Here is a 12,602-nt window from a genome sequence, read left to right as displayed (position 1 = left end):
TAAAACTATTTTCAAGCTAACGAAAAGCATTTGCAGACACTTTACCTTCTGTCCACTTGGTGTTAACATTCTGTCAATGTCGAAGAGAATAATGTGTGAAGTATTCTGTACTGCTGAAGACTTAGGAATGAACATCTTTTATAGCGATACGGACAGTATGCATCTCTACAATGAAGATATCCCTCGTTTAGCTGAAGAGTTTGAGAAACGTTATGGAAGAGTTCTCATTGGTAAAAACCTTGGTCAATTTCATTCTGACTTCGCAGAAATAACACCTGGAAAACAAAGTTTAGCATACAAGTCAATATTTTGTGGAAAGAAGACTTACATAGACTTACTCACGAATGATTTAAATGAAGTTGCATTTCACTGCAGAATGAAAGGCGTGAAGCAAGATGTTATTGCTTTAACCGCTAATGAAATGTTTCCTGACTCTGTTCAGTGTTTCTATGATGAAGATAAAGGTTTAATGGTTCCGCAAGGAAAATTTGACAAAGACTCTGAGTTCAGTGTTATGAAGTTATATAAAGCACTTTATGATGGTCAAGAGATTGGATTTGACTTATGTAAGTCTTCTAGTCCTTGCTTTGCTGAAAAGTTTAACTTCTCAATAACGAATAAAACAAGCTTTATTCGTAAGTTGAAGTTCTGAGGTCATTTATTTTTGTCAGCAATGAGGTCATTCGTGATAAAAATAAGCCGCTAGCGGCAAGGGCGAAGCCCATGAGGTCATTTACAATACTGCGATGTAGAGTTTAAGAGTTGTGCTTCAATGTAGAGACAGTCCTTATGGTCTGGAGGTAAAACACTGGGCAGTTATGGTCATGAGTGGAGAACATGTCTATCCAAAACTCACGATTGAAGCCAGTTAATTTATAGTATTTAGGGTTAGGAAGTGGTGAAGTCTTGTATGACCAATGAACTCATTTTCAACTCCCTTACTTAAGTTTGAATATAATATAGCTTGCTTTCTATCCCAAATGCCTGGAAATTTAATTTCGGAAAATTCATTTTTCCTCGGAAGCATTGCATCATAATTGAAAACATTTTTGAAATCATCACTTGGTTCAGAGATTTGAAATCTTATACGTAATGGATTTTCTTTCTTTTTAGCTACTTCATTGAATGGTGAGAATACAATGAATTGACAGTCATGAGTTCCATCTTCATTTTCATTAAATTCATAATGAAAGTCTATAAGTTGTGGCTGACTACCTTCTTCTTTCAGTTGTGCAAGAAACTCACGTAAAGGCTGTAAAGTTTGTACTTCAATGTTAACTTTTTCTCGAACATTTCATTAAATGAAATCATACATTGTTGCAATGTTGTATCGTCTTTAAAGTATTTGTATATGTGAATGTTTTGGGCACTTAAAGACTGTTCGTCATTTTCTATCTCGACTTGAAGTATAAAGTCAACCTTTCTGAAAGCACGTGTTATATACATATTTGTTATGCCAATGTACTTCTCTTCATTTATGTTCACAATCCAGTCTGTTGGAAACTTAAACGTTACTCTGTTCCCCTTTATTTTGACGTCAGGGTTTTCACTACTGAACGCAACAGATAAAGGTATTTGTCTATACATTTAATTCGGATAAAAATAAACCATTTACTCTTTCTTTGCTTCAGCTTCTTTAGCTTTTGCTTCAGCTTCTTCTCTAGCTTTCTTTGCCAGCAAAACGTGGGTTCTTTTGTCTTCCAGCAGCTAATGCAGCTAGTTGTTTCACTAAGTTTTCTCTTTGGTCTCTCTGGCTTTTGTTCTTGTTTTTGTTCCTTTCAGTTCGGATAAAATTTGCTCACGAATTTCTTTTCTTCAATGCTTCAACATCTATGGACCCTTGGGTCTTGTCCGTAGGGCTTGTCTGAGTCATTTGACTGCAGATAAAAAACAAAATTAAAACTTTAACCGATGTAAAATGAGCTTGTCAAAATCAGAGCGAGAGTCTATTATATTAAATGACGCAAGAGGAATACAACATCCTTTCTATTACGTAAGTCAGAGTAAAGATGGTAAAATATACGTAAGAAAAAGAAAGGTTCCAATTAGCGAATGCAGAAAGCGACAACATTAAGGTGTATGGCACTGAGGGCGAAACCATGTTAAGCCTTCTATTCAAACTGAAAAGTCAATAGAACCAGAAGAAAAGAAGCCAGATGTACTTTCAATAACAAACCAAGAGCTTATTGCAAAGTTCGTGAATTTCATTGAAAAACAAACCGAGTCAAAGAACCCTGACCCACCAGTGAAAGAAGTTGAGACAAAAGAGAATGTACAGTTCATTGAAAATGTCAAGAAACAACTTCCACACGAATGCAAGAAGAAGAGTGAGAATAATGAAGTAAATAGATATTTTTATCCGAAAGTAAATACATGCAGAACGAACAGTTAAACGAATTTACTCCAGCAGAGCATATTCATCAGATTCGCTCATATTTCGATATCATAGACAATGCAGTTCAAATTGGTGACACTAATAGAAAATATTCTGACGCAAAGATTCCATCACAACCTGGAACTGCTAAAGATAACACATGGGTAACATTCCAATCTCTCACCTCCTGGTGAAAATATGTTGGACCTTACAATACATTCATTACGTATAAAATGGAAGGTCAATTTATTGTAGATAAAGAAATTGGTTCAGGTTCCAATAAAACAAAACCCACCAGGATTTGGATTGGTTTCGATGACGCTTTCTATGCAGTTGCTGGATATCAAATCCTTGCAAATGGTCGTATCGTATATTCTCAAGACAACGCAAGAGAAGAAGCATATATAACTTCAAAACTCACAAACTACCGAACAATAAAGAAAGTAGATGTTTCTCAAAGGACTCGACATGAAGATGTATGGAGTCATTCGGGAACATGCAGAACAGGACAAATTGTGAGTGCTCCAATTACAGCAGGAAAATCATTTGATTTTAAGCTTCGTTTACGAATTCCTGTTAGAAGATTCCTTCCATTAGAAGCTATTCGATTTATTCCAGCTTTTGCAGGAAACATTCAGCTTAAAGTAAAGTTCAGTAGCGACGCCTTACAATGCACATCTATATCTGTAAATGATATCATTGCTTTCAATCCAACTCTTAAAGTTGCATTTGCTTCAGATTCAAATCCACCGACAAATAAATTTGTTCCATGGAATGAACCATTCACTATGATAACGAAGGCAGTAGAAGCTAGTGGAACAGTTACTATTACAACTGTAACCCAGCAACTATTCGAACAAAGATGGATTTTAATGAATGTTTCATTCATCCAAAGTCATTCTCTTTAGACCCTAACATTTATACAGAACTTGTAGAACATTATACAAACGAGGCTTTATGTTTTCCTGTTAAAGTTATGGATTGGATTCCTATGGACGGTTCATCTCAAAGAATACAGATAGTTCAAGTGCAACATTTACAGCAGCTTATACGCCTATTAATGTTAAAAGTATTTGGGCACTATTTAGAAAGAAAGACAACTATTATGTTAATTTTGAGAAACCATAAGTTTAAATATCTTCAGCTTTCCATGGGAGCTTATGGAAATATGCCTGCAGAACCTGAAAAATCATATGGACCTGTATTTTATGAAATGGTTGCGAACGCTTGCAATACAAACAATGATATGATAGGATTTAATGAAGATGTTATGAGGTCATTGTGGATGATGTAGTGTGGAACAAAATGGGATAGCTATGACAACACACATTTCTTATGTGGTTTTCCAACAGAAGTGGACTTTTGCTTCCAGCAAGGTCAAACATCTACTGCTCCAATAACATACAAATTGTCTGTTAAAGGACCTATTGAACTAGCAACTGAAAATGTACCAAAGCCACTTATTGGATTTATGAGGGATTGTTGCTTTGCCATTCAGGTGCGTGCTAATGGAATCCCAATAATAAGATTAGATGACTATAACTTAGCTACGACGACAGTGAGGAATAAAGGATGAACGTTTATTTTTAAAGCTTATAAATGAGTTCTTCATCAAGCTCTCGTGAACCTTCACCATCTATGAAACAAACTTTACCAAACGATTATGGAGCACCTATTGAATATTTCTTACGAGCTGCACAATGGCAAAGAGCAGTCTCACCAAGGTTAGGTGTTCCACCAGCTCCTGTCAAAAATAGCATTTGGTCAAGTCCTTATATAAAATATGGTCTCCCACTAGGTTTGCTAGCTACAGCAGGAGCAGTTATGATGTTGAAAAGAAATAAAGCAAATGTTGTAAATAATACTGAAGTAGCTGAAGTTAAACAAACTTCAACACCTTCGCCAAAACCAACGCCTTCACAAGCAAAACCTTCAATGACTCTTGAACCTATGGAAGTACAAACTCCTGTTCAAAAGTCAACTCCTAAACCGACTCCAACATTTAAACCAGAACCTACTCCTCAAATAAATCGTAAAACACCTGCGTTTCCTTACTGAAAAAATAACGTTATTTTATTAATATTAAAATTTTTATTTGATTGAAATGACAAATAAAGTCACTGAAGCAATGAAACAAAAGTTTTTGGTAGAATACATTAAATCAGGAGCGGTTCCAGAAGGTTTTTACATTCATACTATGAAGGATGGTAGAGTTCAGTTTAGAAAGATAAAGCAACCATTAGATAGAGAAGGAATTTTGAGAAAGATTAAACTTCATGAGGACAACATTGCTGAACTTAAGAAGAAGCTAGAAGAGTTGGAGAAAGCAGACGACAGTGAGGAATAAAATATTTCATTAGTTTTATTTTTACTGAAAATTTTTATTTTTATATAAATGACGAAAACTATTGAGATAACAAACTACAACGGTCATGAGTTCAAGAATTTGTTCTTCGTTCCTCGTGAAAATACATTCTATCAGATACGAGGGAGAAAGGGTAAAGTTAGTTTGAGCGTTTATGACTACAAGCATAATGGAAAGTTTATACAAGCATATGATACAAACGGTAAACGTGTTTCATTAGCTTTGTCAAAACTTACAGGTATAAACTATGACAGTGATTTTGACCTATATGAAGAAGAAAGTGAGTCAGAAGATTATGAGCTGTTATATGAAGCACAGCAATGGGAGGAGTTGCAATACTTTTGTAAGTGAGAACGTTTATTTTTTACATTAGTGAGGTGAAGTGGTTGGTGGCTTTGTAAATATTTAAGGTTAAGTGAGTGTTGTCGTTTGTGTTGTAAAATATACGTTAACGGTTTCGTAAAGTGTCAAATTCACATAACATGGGTAAGGGGGCGCGCAGTGCCGCCGTACCCATGTTATGTATACTAACTATTTTCCAGTAACTGCGGGAATATTTTTAACTGCAATATAACTAAAATATCTTCTGACAGCTTTAGATTCATTTTCGGCGTATTTAATATTAAAATATTGAAGAACTTGTTTGATTATATTCGTTTTTTCATCTCTCGATGTTGATTTTTGGTATTTATCAGATTGTTCCCTGATAAATATTTTATTTTCGTCTGTAAAGTTTGCTCTTTTTTGATTAAATATAGATGATTTTCCCATTAAAAAATGAAATGATGCAAAATTTACGAAAACCGTTCGAAAATTGAATCAAAAATGAAAAGTAATACTTAAATGAGTAATTCTTTGAGATATTGGTCTTAGATTGAATGTAGCGTCATTCTTATATAGAATATATATTCATATCATCGGAAATATGATAAAAAGCATATAATAAATGTCAAAAAAGTGAACAAATAAGCAAAGATATTTTTTAAAAAAACAATGAAAAGTAATACTTAAATGAGTAATTCTTTGAGATATTGGTCTTAGATTGAATGTAGCGTCACAAATTTCACAAATATAATTTACTATACAATTTTATTCATTTTTTTAAAATGGCTGAAGACAGTCTGTATCAACTAACTCAACTAGTCAAGCATAATGATTATTCTTCGGATTCATTAAATCAACTTTATCAATGCATAACTACAATGACAGAAAGATCAATTGGATGCTTGAATTGGGATAAATTTTTCAAAAAAATCACAGTGACTGATGAAGTTCTTTTACATTTTTTAGCATCCGTTTTAAACATTGAAAAGATATCAGAATATTTCAAGGATTCTATTTTTTATCACAATATTAATCTTGAAAAATTCAGTAATTTAACTGAAACAGAACAACAAACAATTTTAAATTCCTACAAAGCGGATAAATTTACATATTACATAATGTGCTCACAAATTGTAAAATCAAACTGGAACAATTTATCCCAAACTTTAGTTAATATTGCAAATCAATATTTGCCATTTTTAGATGAAGAAAAGCAAATATATATATTTACTGAAATAACTGGCAATTATCAAAATTTTGAAATTTCAGTTGCAAACTTGTTACTTTTTTCTGAGAGTGGGGGACAAACTCGCCCATTGTCACTTTTCATTAACCTTAAACTTGTAATTTTCATTATTTTTAATTAACCTTATTTCTTTCCCAATTCCTGATTTATTTTATTCACTTACTATTAAAAGTCACATTTTAATAAAATATAATAATTTATTTATAGCATTTTTTACTATACTGTAATAAAAAATTAATTATAATAAATTAAATGTTTATTAAATCAAATGTTTTCTTTGCAATAATATTTTTAATGTTGAGTAAACAATGTTGGGATCAAGTGTATCATTTTTCAGACCTTTCTGAACAGCTTCAAGCATACTGATGCATTCGACTTTTTTAAATTGTGTCATTTCTTCGAAATCTCTTGTGACTTTTTTGATAACTTTAACACTTCTCTCTGAATCCAGACCTTTAATTTGCAACTTAATCAGGAATGAAGGAACAACACTGGAATATAACTCGATGACAAGTTCATCGAGTCGAAGATTTCGCCTTTCTGGGAAGTACTGGTGCTTCAAAACCTTGAAATGTGATTCCGAGATGTTGTTTGTTCCATCTCCTTCATTTCTATAGCGAAGCATCCACCTGTCAAGATGATGGCGCCACTGTCGGTCAAAATATTCACGGGCAGCAGGTTCCTCATTTAAAATTTCTTCTAAATTGTTGTAAACTTCATCAGGATCAATTTCTTCCTCTTCAGAACCAAAGACCAATAACTTCATTAAGTTATAGAAAGTTTCGAAGTTGGAACAATCTTGAAACTTTTCAGCCTTTCTCATGACAGCGCGCAACACATGAACGCCACACCAAATGATCTGGCATAAGGGGATGGCTGTTTCAACAGCATTTGTGATTTGAGGTGCGCAGTCCATTGAAAAATAAGATGGTTCGCGATTGATGGAGCCAAAATATGCTGTGAGACAAACTTGTATATTTTCACTTGTGTCGGGCCAAACGAAAAAATACAAAAACGGAAAAACAATTGATTCCGCGAATTTGCCTGTGACGGCATAAAATGGTATGCGAGAGCGCAAGAGCTTATAAGTGGAATCAATGTGATAAGTTTGTATTTGATGTGAAAAAGCATTTGCTTCGAATGGGGCGTAATAGAAAATCATACGATCTGGCTCGTGAATAAACTCGATGAGATCATCCGGAGAATGACTCTTAACCATGTCGACAAAAATTGCAAGAGATGTAACATCATCCGCTGAGAAACGGGTATTGATTGCATGAAGGCGTTTAGAAAACTTTTTTAAAGCATCTGTAGATTGTTGAAACATTTCCGGAATGATCCCACTATCAAATGGGATATTAAGATCTTTTAAACACCTTAATTGTGCGTAAACACGGTCTTGATTTGATTCAAAATATCTTGTTAAATAAGATCTATAAAAATATGATGTAATTTGTTGTGATTTGTTTGGAAAAGGGGCAGAATGATTGTGGGTGTTAATACATTTTCGTATGTGGTACTTGTCATCGGGAAGTGTATCAACAAGGAATCGACATGGACAATAGTTAGTATGGTTAAGTCGTGTATGGTGGCACTGCGTTTCACCTTAACCAATACTTGTGAATTTGACACTTTACAAAACCGTTAACGTATATTTTACAACACAAACGACAACACTAACTTAACCTTAAATATTTACAAAACCACCACCCACTTCACTAACGAACTCACTAATGTAAAAAATAAACGTTCTCACTATCGTTCTCACTAACAACTTCACTAATGTTCTCATAAATTTTCCTCAATATCTTCATCATCAGTGTTAACCCTATTGTAGTCATACTTGAAGCCATAAACTTTCTCTAACTTCTTAACGTACAATTTACATAACTTACCTTCGTCATCGTATGGTTTAATGATATAACTATTTCTATCTTTATAAACAGTCAATGAAAAGTCAACTGGTCTCGGATGTATTTGAAAGAACATGTTATGCTCAGGAAGGAAGAATAAATGTTTAAATGTATGTTTGTTATATGTTTTGATTTGTATGAGTTGCTTTTGTTCTGTCATTACATCCAAATAAAATAAAAAATAAACTTAAAAAATAAACTTAAAAATAATGATATCACCACCCTCACACGTATGAAAACATAGCACAAAAATAAATTTAGGGTAGAAGGTTAGATCTAACCCGATTTCTAACCTCATTTCTAACCTTGTTGAATTCATTGCTTTATAACTCTCTTCCTTTCTCCAACTCTTCTAACTTCTTCTTAAGTTCAGCAATGTTGTCCTCATGAAGTTTAATCTTTCTCAAAATTCCTTCTTTATCTAATGGTTGCTTTATCTTTCTAAACTGAACTCTACCATCCTTCATAGTATGAACGTAAAAACCTTCTGGAACCGCTCCTGATTTAATGTATTCTACCAAAAACTTTTGTTTCATTGCTTCAGTGACTTTATTTGTCATTTCAATCAAATAAAAATTTTAATATTAAATAAAAATAACGTTATTTTTTCAGTAAGGAAACGCAGGTGTTTTACGATTTATTTGAGGAGTAGGTTCTGGTTTAAATGTTGGAGTCGGTTTAGGAGTTGACTTTTGAACAGGAGTTTGTACTTTCATAGGTTCAGGAGTCATTGAAGGTTTTGCTTGTGAAGGCGTTGGTTTTGGCGAAGGTGGAGTTTGTTTAACTTCAGCTACTTCAGTATTATTTACAACATTTGCTTTATTTCTTTTCAACATCATAACTGCTCCTGCTGTAGCTAGCAAACCTAGTGGGAGACCATATTTTATATAAGGACTTGACCAAATGCTATTTTTGACAGGAGCTGGTGGAACACCTAACCTTGGTGAGACTGCTCTTTGCCATTGTGCAGCTCGTAAGAAATATTCAATAGGTGCTCCATAATCGTTTGGTAAAGTTTGTTTCATAGATGGTGAAGGTTCACGAGAGCTTGATGAAGAACTCATTTATAAGCTTTAAAAATAAACGTTCATCCTTTATTCTTCACTGTCGTCCGTAGCTAAGTTATAGTCATCTAATCTTATTATTGGGATTCCATTAGCACGCACCTGAATGGCAAAGCAACAATCCCTCATAAATCCAATAAGTGGCTTTGGTACATTTTCAGTTGCTAGTTCAATAGGTCCTTTAACAGACAATTTGTATGTTATTGGAGCAGTAGATGTTTGACCTTGCTGGAAGCAAAAGTCCACTTCTGTTGGAAAACCACATAAGAAATGTGTGTTGTCATAGCTATCCCATTTATGTTCCACACTACCATCATCCACCAATGACCTCATAACATCTTCATTAAATCCTATCATATCATTGTTTGTATTGCAAGCGTTCGCAACCATTTCATAAAATACAGGTCCATATGATTTTTCAGGTTCTGCAGGCATATTTCCATAAGCTCCCATGGAAAGCTGAAGATATTTAAACTTAGGGTTCTCAAAATTAACATAATAGTTGTCTTTCTTTCTAAATAGTGCCCAAATACTTTTAACATTAATAGGCGTATAAGCTGCTGTAAATGTTGCACTTGAACTATCTGTATTCTTTGAGAATGAACCGTCCATAGGAATCCAATCCATAACTTTAACAGGAAAACATAAAGCCTCGTTTGTATAATGTTCTACAAGTTCTGTATAAATGTTAGGGTCTAAAGAGAATGACTTTGGATGAATGAAACATTCATTAAAATCCATCTTTGTTCGAAATAGTTGCTGGGTTACAGTTGTAATAGTAACTGTTCCACTAGCTTCTACTGCCTTCGTTATCATAGTGAATGGTTCATTCCATGGAACAAATTTATTTGTCGGTGGATTTGAATCTGAAGCAAATGCAACTTTAAGAGTTGGATTGAAAGCAATGATATCATTTACAGATATAGATGTGCATTGTAAGGCGTCGCTACTGAACTTTACTTTAAGCTGAATGTTTCCTGCAAAAGCTGGAATAAATCGAATAGCTTCTAATGGAAGGAATCTTCTAACAGGAATTCGTAAACGAAGCTTAAAATCAAATGATTTTCCTGCTGTAATTGGACCACTAACAATTTGTCCTGTTCTGCATGTTCCCGAATGACTCCATACATCTTCATGTCGAGTCTTTGAGAAAACATCTACTTTCTTTATTTGTTCGGTAGTTTGTGAGTTTGAAGTTATATATGCTTCTTCTCTTGCGTTGTCTTGAGAATATACGATACGACCATTTGCAAGGATTTGATATCCAGCAACTGCATAGAAAGCGTCATCGAAACCAATCCAAAATCCTGGTGGGTTTGTTTTATTGGAACCTGAACCAATTTCTTTATCTACAATAAATTGACCTTCCATTTTATACGTAATGAATGTATTGTAAAGGTCCAACATATTTTCACCAGGAGGTGAGAGATTGAATGTTACCCATGTGTTATCTTTAGCAGTTCCAGGTTGTGATGGAATCTTTGCGTCAGAATATTTTCTATTAGTGTCACCAATTTGAACTTCATTGTCTATGATATCGAAATATGAGCGAATCTGATGAATATGCTCTGCTGGAGTAAATTCGTTTAACTGTTCGTTCTGCATGTATTTACTTCGGATAAAAATATCTATTTACTTCATTATTCTCACTCTTCTTCTTGGCATTCGTGGTGGAAGTTGTTTCTTGACATTTTCAATGAACTGTACATTCTCTTTTGTCTCAACTTCTTTCACTGGTGGGTCAGGGTTCTTTGACTCGGTTTGTTTTTCAATGAAATTCACGAACTTTGCAATAAGCTCTTGGTTTGTTATTGAAAGTACATCTGGCTTCTTTTCTTCTGGTTCTATTGACTTTTCAGTTTGAATAGAAGGCTTAACATGGGTTTCGCCCTCAGTGCCATACACCTTAATGTTGTCGCTTTCTGCATTCGCTAATGGAACCTTTCTTTTTCTTACGTATATTTTACCATCTTTACTCTGACTTACGTAATAGAAAGGATGTTGTATTCCTCTTGCGTCATTTAATATAATAGACTCTCGCTCTGATTTTGACAAGCTCATTTTACATCGGTTAAAGTTTTAATTTTGTTTTTTATCTGCAGTCAAATGACTCAGACAAGCCCTACGGACAAGACCCAAGGGGTCATAGATGTTGAAGCATTGAAGAAAGAAATTAGTGAGCAAATTTTATCCGAACTGAAGGAACAAAAACAAGAACAAAAGCCAGAGAGACCAAAGAGAAAACTTAGTGAAAAACAACTAGCTGCATTAGCTGCTGGAAGACAAAAGAACCCACGTTTGCTGGCGAAGAAAGCTAGAGAAGAAGCTGAAGCAAAAGCTAAAGAAGCTGAAGTGAAGAAAGAGTAAATGGTTTATTTTTATTGGAACTAAATGTATAGACAAATACCTTTAACTGTTGCGTTCAGTAGTGAAAACCCTGACGTCAAAATAAAGGGGAACAGAGTAACGTTTAAGTTTCCAACAGACTGGATTGTGAACATAAATGAAGAGAAGTACATTGGCATAACATCTATGTATATAACACGTGCTTTCAGAAAGGTTGACTTTATACTTCAAGTCGAGATAGAAAATGACGAACAGTCTTTAAGCGCCCAAAACATTCACATATACAAATACTTTAAAGACGATACAACATTGTTGCAATGTATGATTTCATTTAATGAGATGTTCGAGAAAAAGTTCAACATTGAAGTACAAACTTTACAGCCTTTACGTGAGTTTCTTGCACAACTGAAAGAAGAAGGTAGTCAGCCACAACTTATAGACTTTCATTATGAATTTAATGAAAATGAAGATGGAACACATGACTGTCAGTTTGTTGTATTCTCACCATTCAATGAAGTCGCTAAAGAGAAAGAAAATCCATTACGTATAAGATTTCAAATCTCTGAACCAAGTGATGATTTCAAGAATGTTTTCAATTATGATGCAATGCTTCCGAGGAAAAATGAATTTTCAAAGATTGTAACACCTGGCATTTGGGATAGAAAGCAAGCTATATTATATTCAAACTTAAGTAAGGGAGTTGAAAATGAGTTCATTGGTCATACAAGAACTTCACCACTTCCTAACCCTAAATACTATAAATTAACTGGCTTCAATCGTGAGTTTTGGATAGACATGTTCTCCACTCATGACCATAACTGCCCAGTGTTCTTACCTCCAGACCATAAGGACTGTCTCTACATTGAAGCACAACTCTTAAACTCTACCATCGCAGTATTGTAAATGACCTCATGGGCTTCGCCCTTGCCGCTAGCGGCTTATTTTTATCACGAATGACCTCATTGCTGAC

At 34.3% G+C, this 12,602-nt stretch overlaps 10 protein-coding genes and 2 pseudogenes across 12 annotated transcripts, besides 4 other annotated features; 7 read left to right on the top strand and 5 right to left on the bottom strand.

Moving 5' to 3' along the window:
* Positions 1-5,272: part of a mobile genetic element that runs on past the window's edge.
* Positions 77-652, top strand: TVAGG3_0721860 (organellar and viral DNA polymerase type B; the record flags this gene model as incomplete). The annotated part of the gene is made up of 1 exon (XM_001282061.2): positions 77-652. One exon carries the CDS (start codon positions 77-79, stop codon positions 650-652), a length of 576 nt encoding a protein of 191 aa, XP_001282062.2.
* Positions 734-1,446, bottom strand: TVAGG3_0721850 (annotated as a pseudogene). Its single transcript has one exon. A coding segment is annotated over exon 1 (713 nt).
* On the top strand, positions 2,608-3,282 carry TVAGG3_0721840 (uncharacterized protein; the record flags this gene model as incomplete). Its single annotated transcript, XM_051244158.1, has 1 exon — positions 2,608-3,282. The coding sequence occupies one exon, from the start codon at positions 2,608-2,610 to the stop codon at positions 3,280-3,282; it is 675 nt and encodes a 224-aa protein (XP_051090745.1).
* On the top strand, positions 3,525-3,950 carry TVAGG3_0721830 (annotated as a pseudogene). The gene has a single exon. A coding segment is annotated over exon 1 (426 nt).
* On the top strand, positions 3,974-4,432 carry TVAGG3_0721820 (uncharacterized protein; the record flags this gene model as incomplete). Its single annotated transcript, XM_001314319.2, has 1 exon — positions 3,974-4,432. One exon carries the CDS (start codon positions 3,974-3,976, stop codon positions 4,430-4,432), a length of 459 nt encoding a protein of 152 aa, XP_001314337.2.
* On the top strand, positions 4,572-4,721 carry TVAGG3_0721810 (uncharacterized protein; the record flags this gene model as incomplete). Its single annotated transcript, XM_001291840.2, has 1 exon — positions 4,572-4,721. The coding sequence occupies one exon, from the start codon at positions 4,572-4,574 to the stop codon at positions 4,719-4,721; it is 150 nt and encodes a 49-aa protein (XP_001291841.2).
* Positions 5,272-6,357: a mobile genetic element.
* Positions 6,358-7,872: a mobile genetic element.
* Positions 7,873-7,892: 20 nt separating this feature from the next.
* Positions 7,893-12,602: part of a mobile genetic element that runs on past the window's edge.
* Positions 8,546-8,782, bottom strand: TVAGG3_0721770 (uncharacterized protein; the record flags this gene model as incomplete). Its single annotated transcript, XM_001293603.1, has 1 exon — positions 8,546-8,782. The coding sequence occupies one exon, from the start codon at positions 8,780-8,782 to the stop codon at positions 8,546-8,548; it is 237 nt and encodes a 78-aa protein (XP_001293604.1).
* On the bottom strand, positions 9,031-9,286 carry TVAGG3_0721760 (uncharacterized protein; the record flags this gene model as incomplete). The annotated part of the gene is made up of 1 exon (XM_051244157.1): positions 9,031-9,286. A coding segment is annotated over one exon (256 nt), but the record flags the coding sequence as incomplete, so codon positions are not given.
* On the bottom strand, positions 9,317-10,102 carry TVAGG3_0721750 (uncharacterized protein; the record flags this gene model as incomplete). Its single annotated transcript, XM_051244156.1, has 1 exon — positions 9,317-10,102. The coding sequence occupies one exon, from the start codon at positions 10,100-10,102 to the stop codon at positions 9,317-9,319; it is 786 nt and encodes a 261-aa protein (XP_051090743.1).
* TVAGG3_0721740 (uncharacterized protein) lies at positions 10,919-11,347 on the bottom strand (the record flags this gene model as incomplete). The annotated part of the gene is made up of 1 exon (XM_001306952.2): positions 10,919-11,347. The coding sequence occupies one exon, from the start codon at positions 11,345-11,347 to the stop codon at positions 10,919-10,921; it is 429 nt and encodes a 142-aa protein (XP_001306953.2).
* TVAGG3_0721730 (uncharacterized protein) lies at positions 11,393-11,653 on the top strand (the record flags this gene model as incomplete). Its single annotated transcript, XM_051244155.1, has 1 exon — positions 11,393-11,653. One exon carries the CDS (start codon positions 11,393-11,395, stop codon positions 11,651-11,653), a length of 261 nt encoding a protein of 86 aa, XP_051090742.1.
* TVAGG3_0721720 (uncharacterized protein) lies at positions 11,972-12,535 on the top strand (the record flags this gene model as incomplete). Its single annotated transcript, XM_051244154.1, has 1 exon — positions 11,972-12,535. The coding sequence occupies one exon, from the start codon at positions 11,972-11,974 to the stop codon at positions 12,533-12,535; it is 564 nt and encodes a 187-aa protein (XP_051090741.1).

Source organism: Trichomonas vaginalis, chromosome III (genome assembly GCF_026262505.1).
Source record: "Trichomonas vaginalis G3 chromosome III, whole genome shotgun sequence".
NCBI classification, from domain to species: Eukaryota; Parabasalia; order Trichomonadida; family Trichomonadidae; genus Trichomonas; species Trichomonas vaginalis.
Note: the sequence above shows the minus strand (reverse complement) of the source record. Positions and strands in the feature narration are given on the sequence as shown.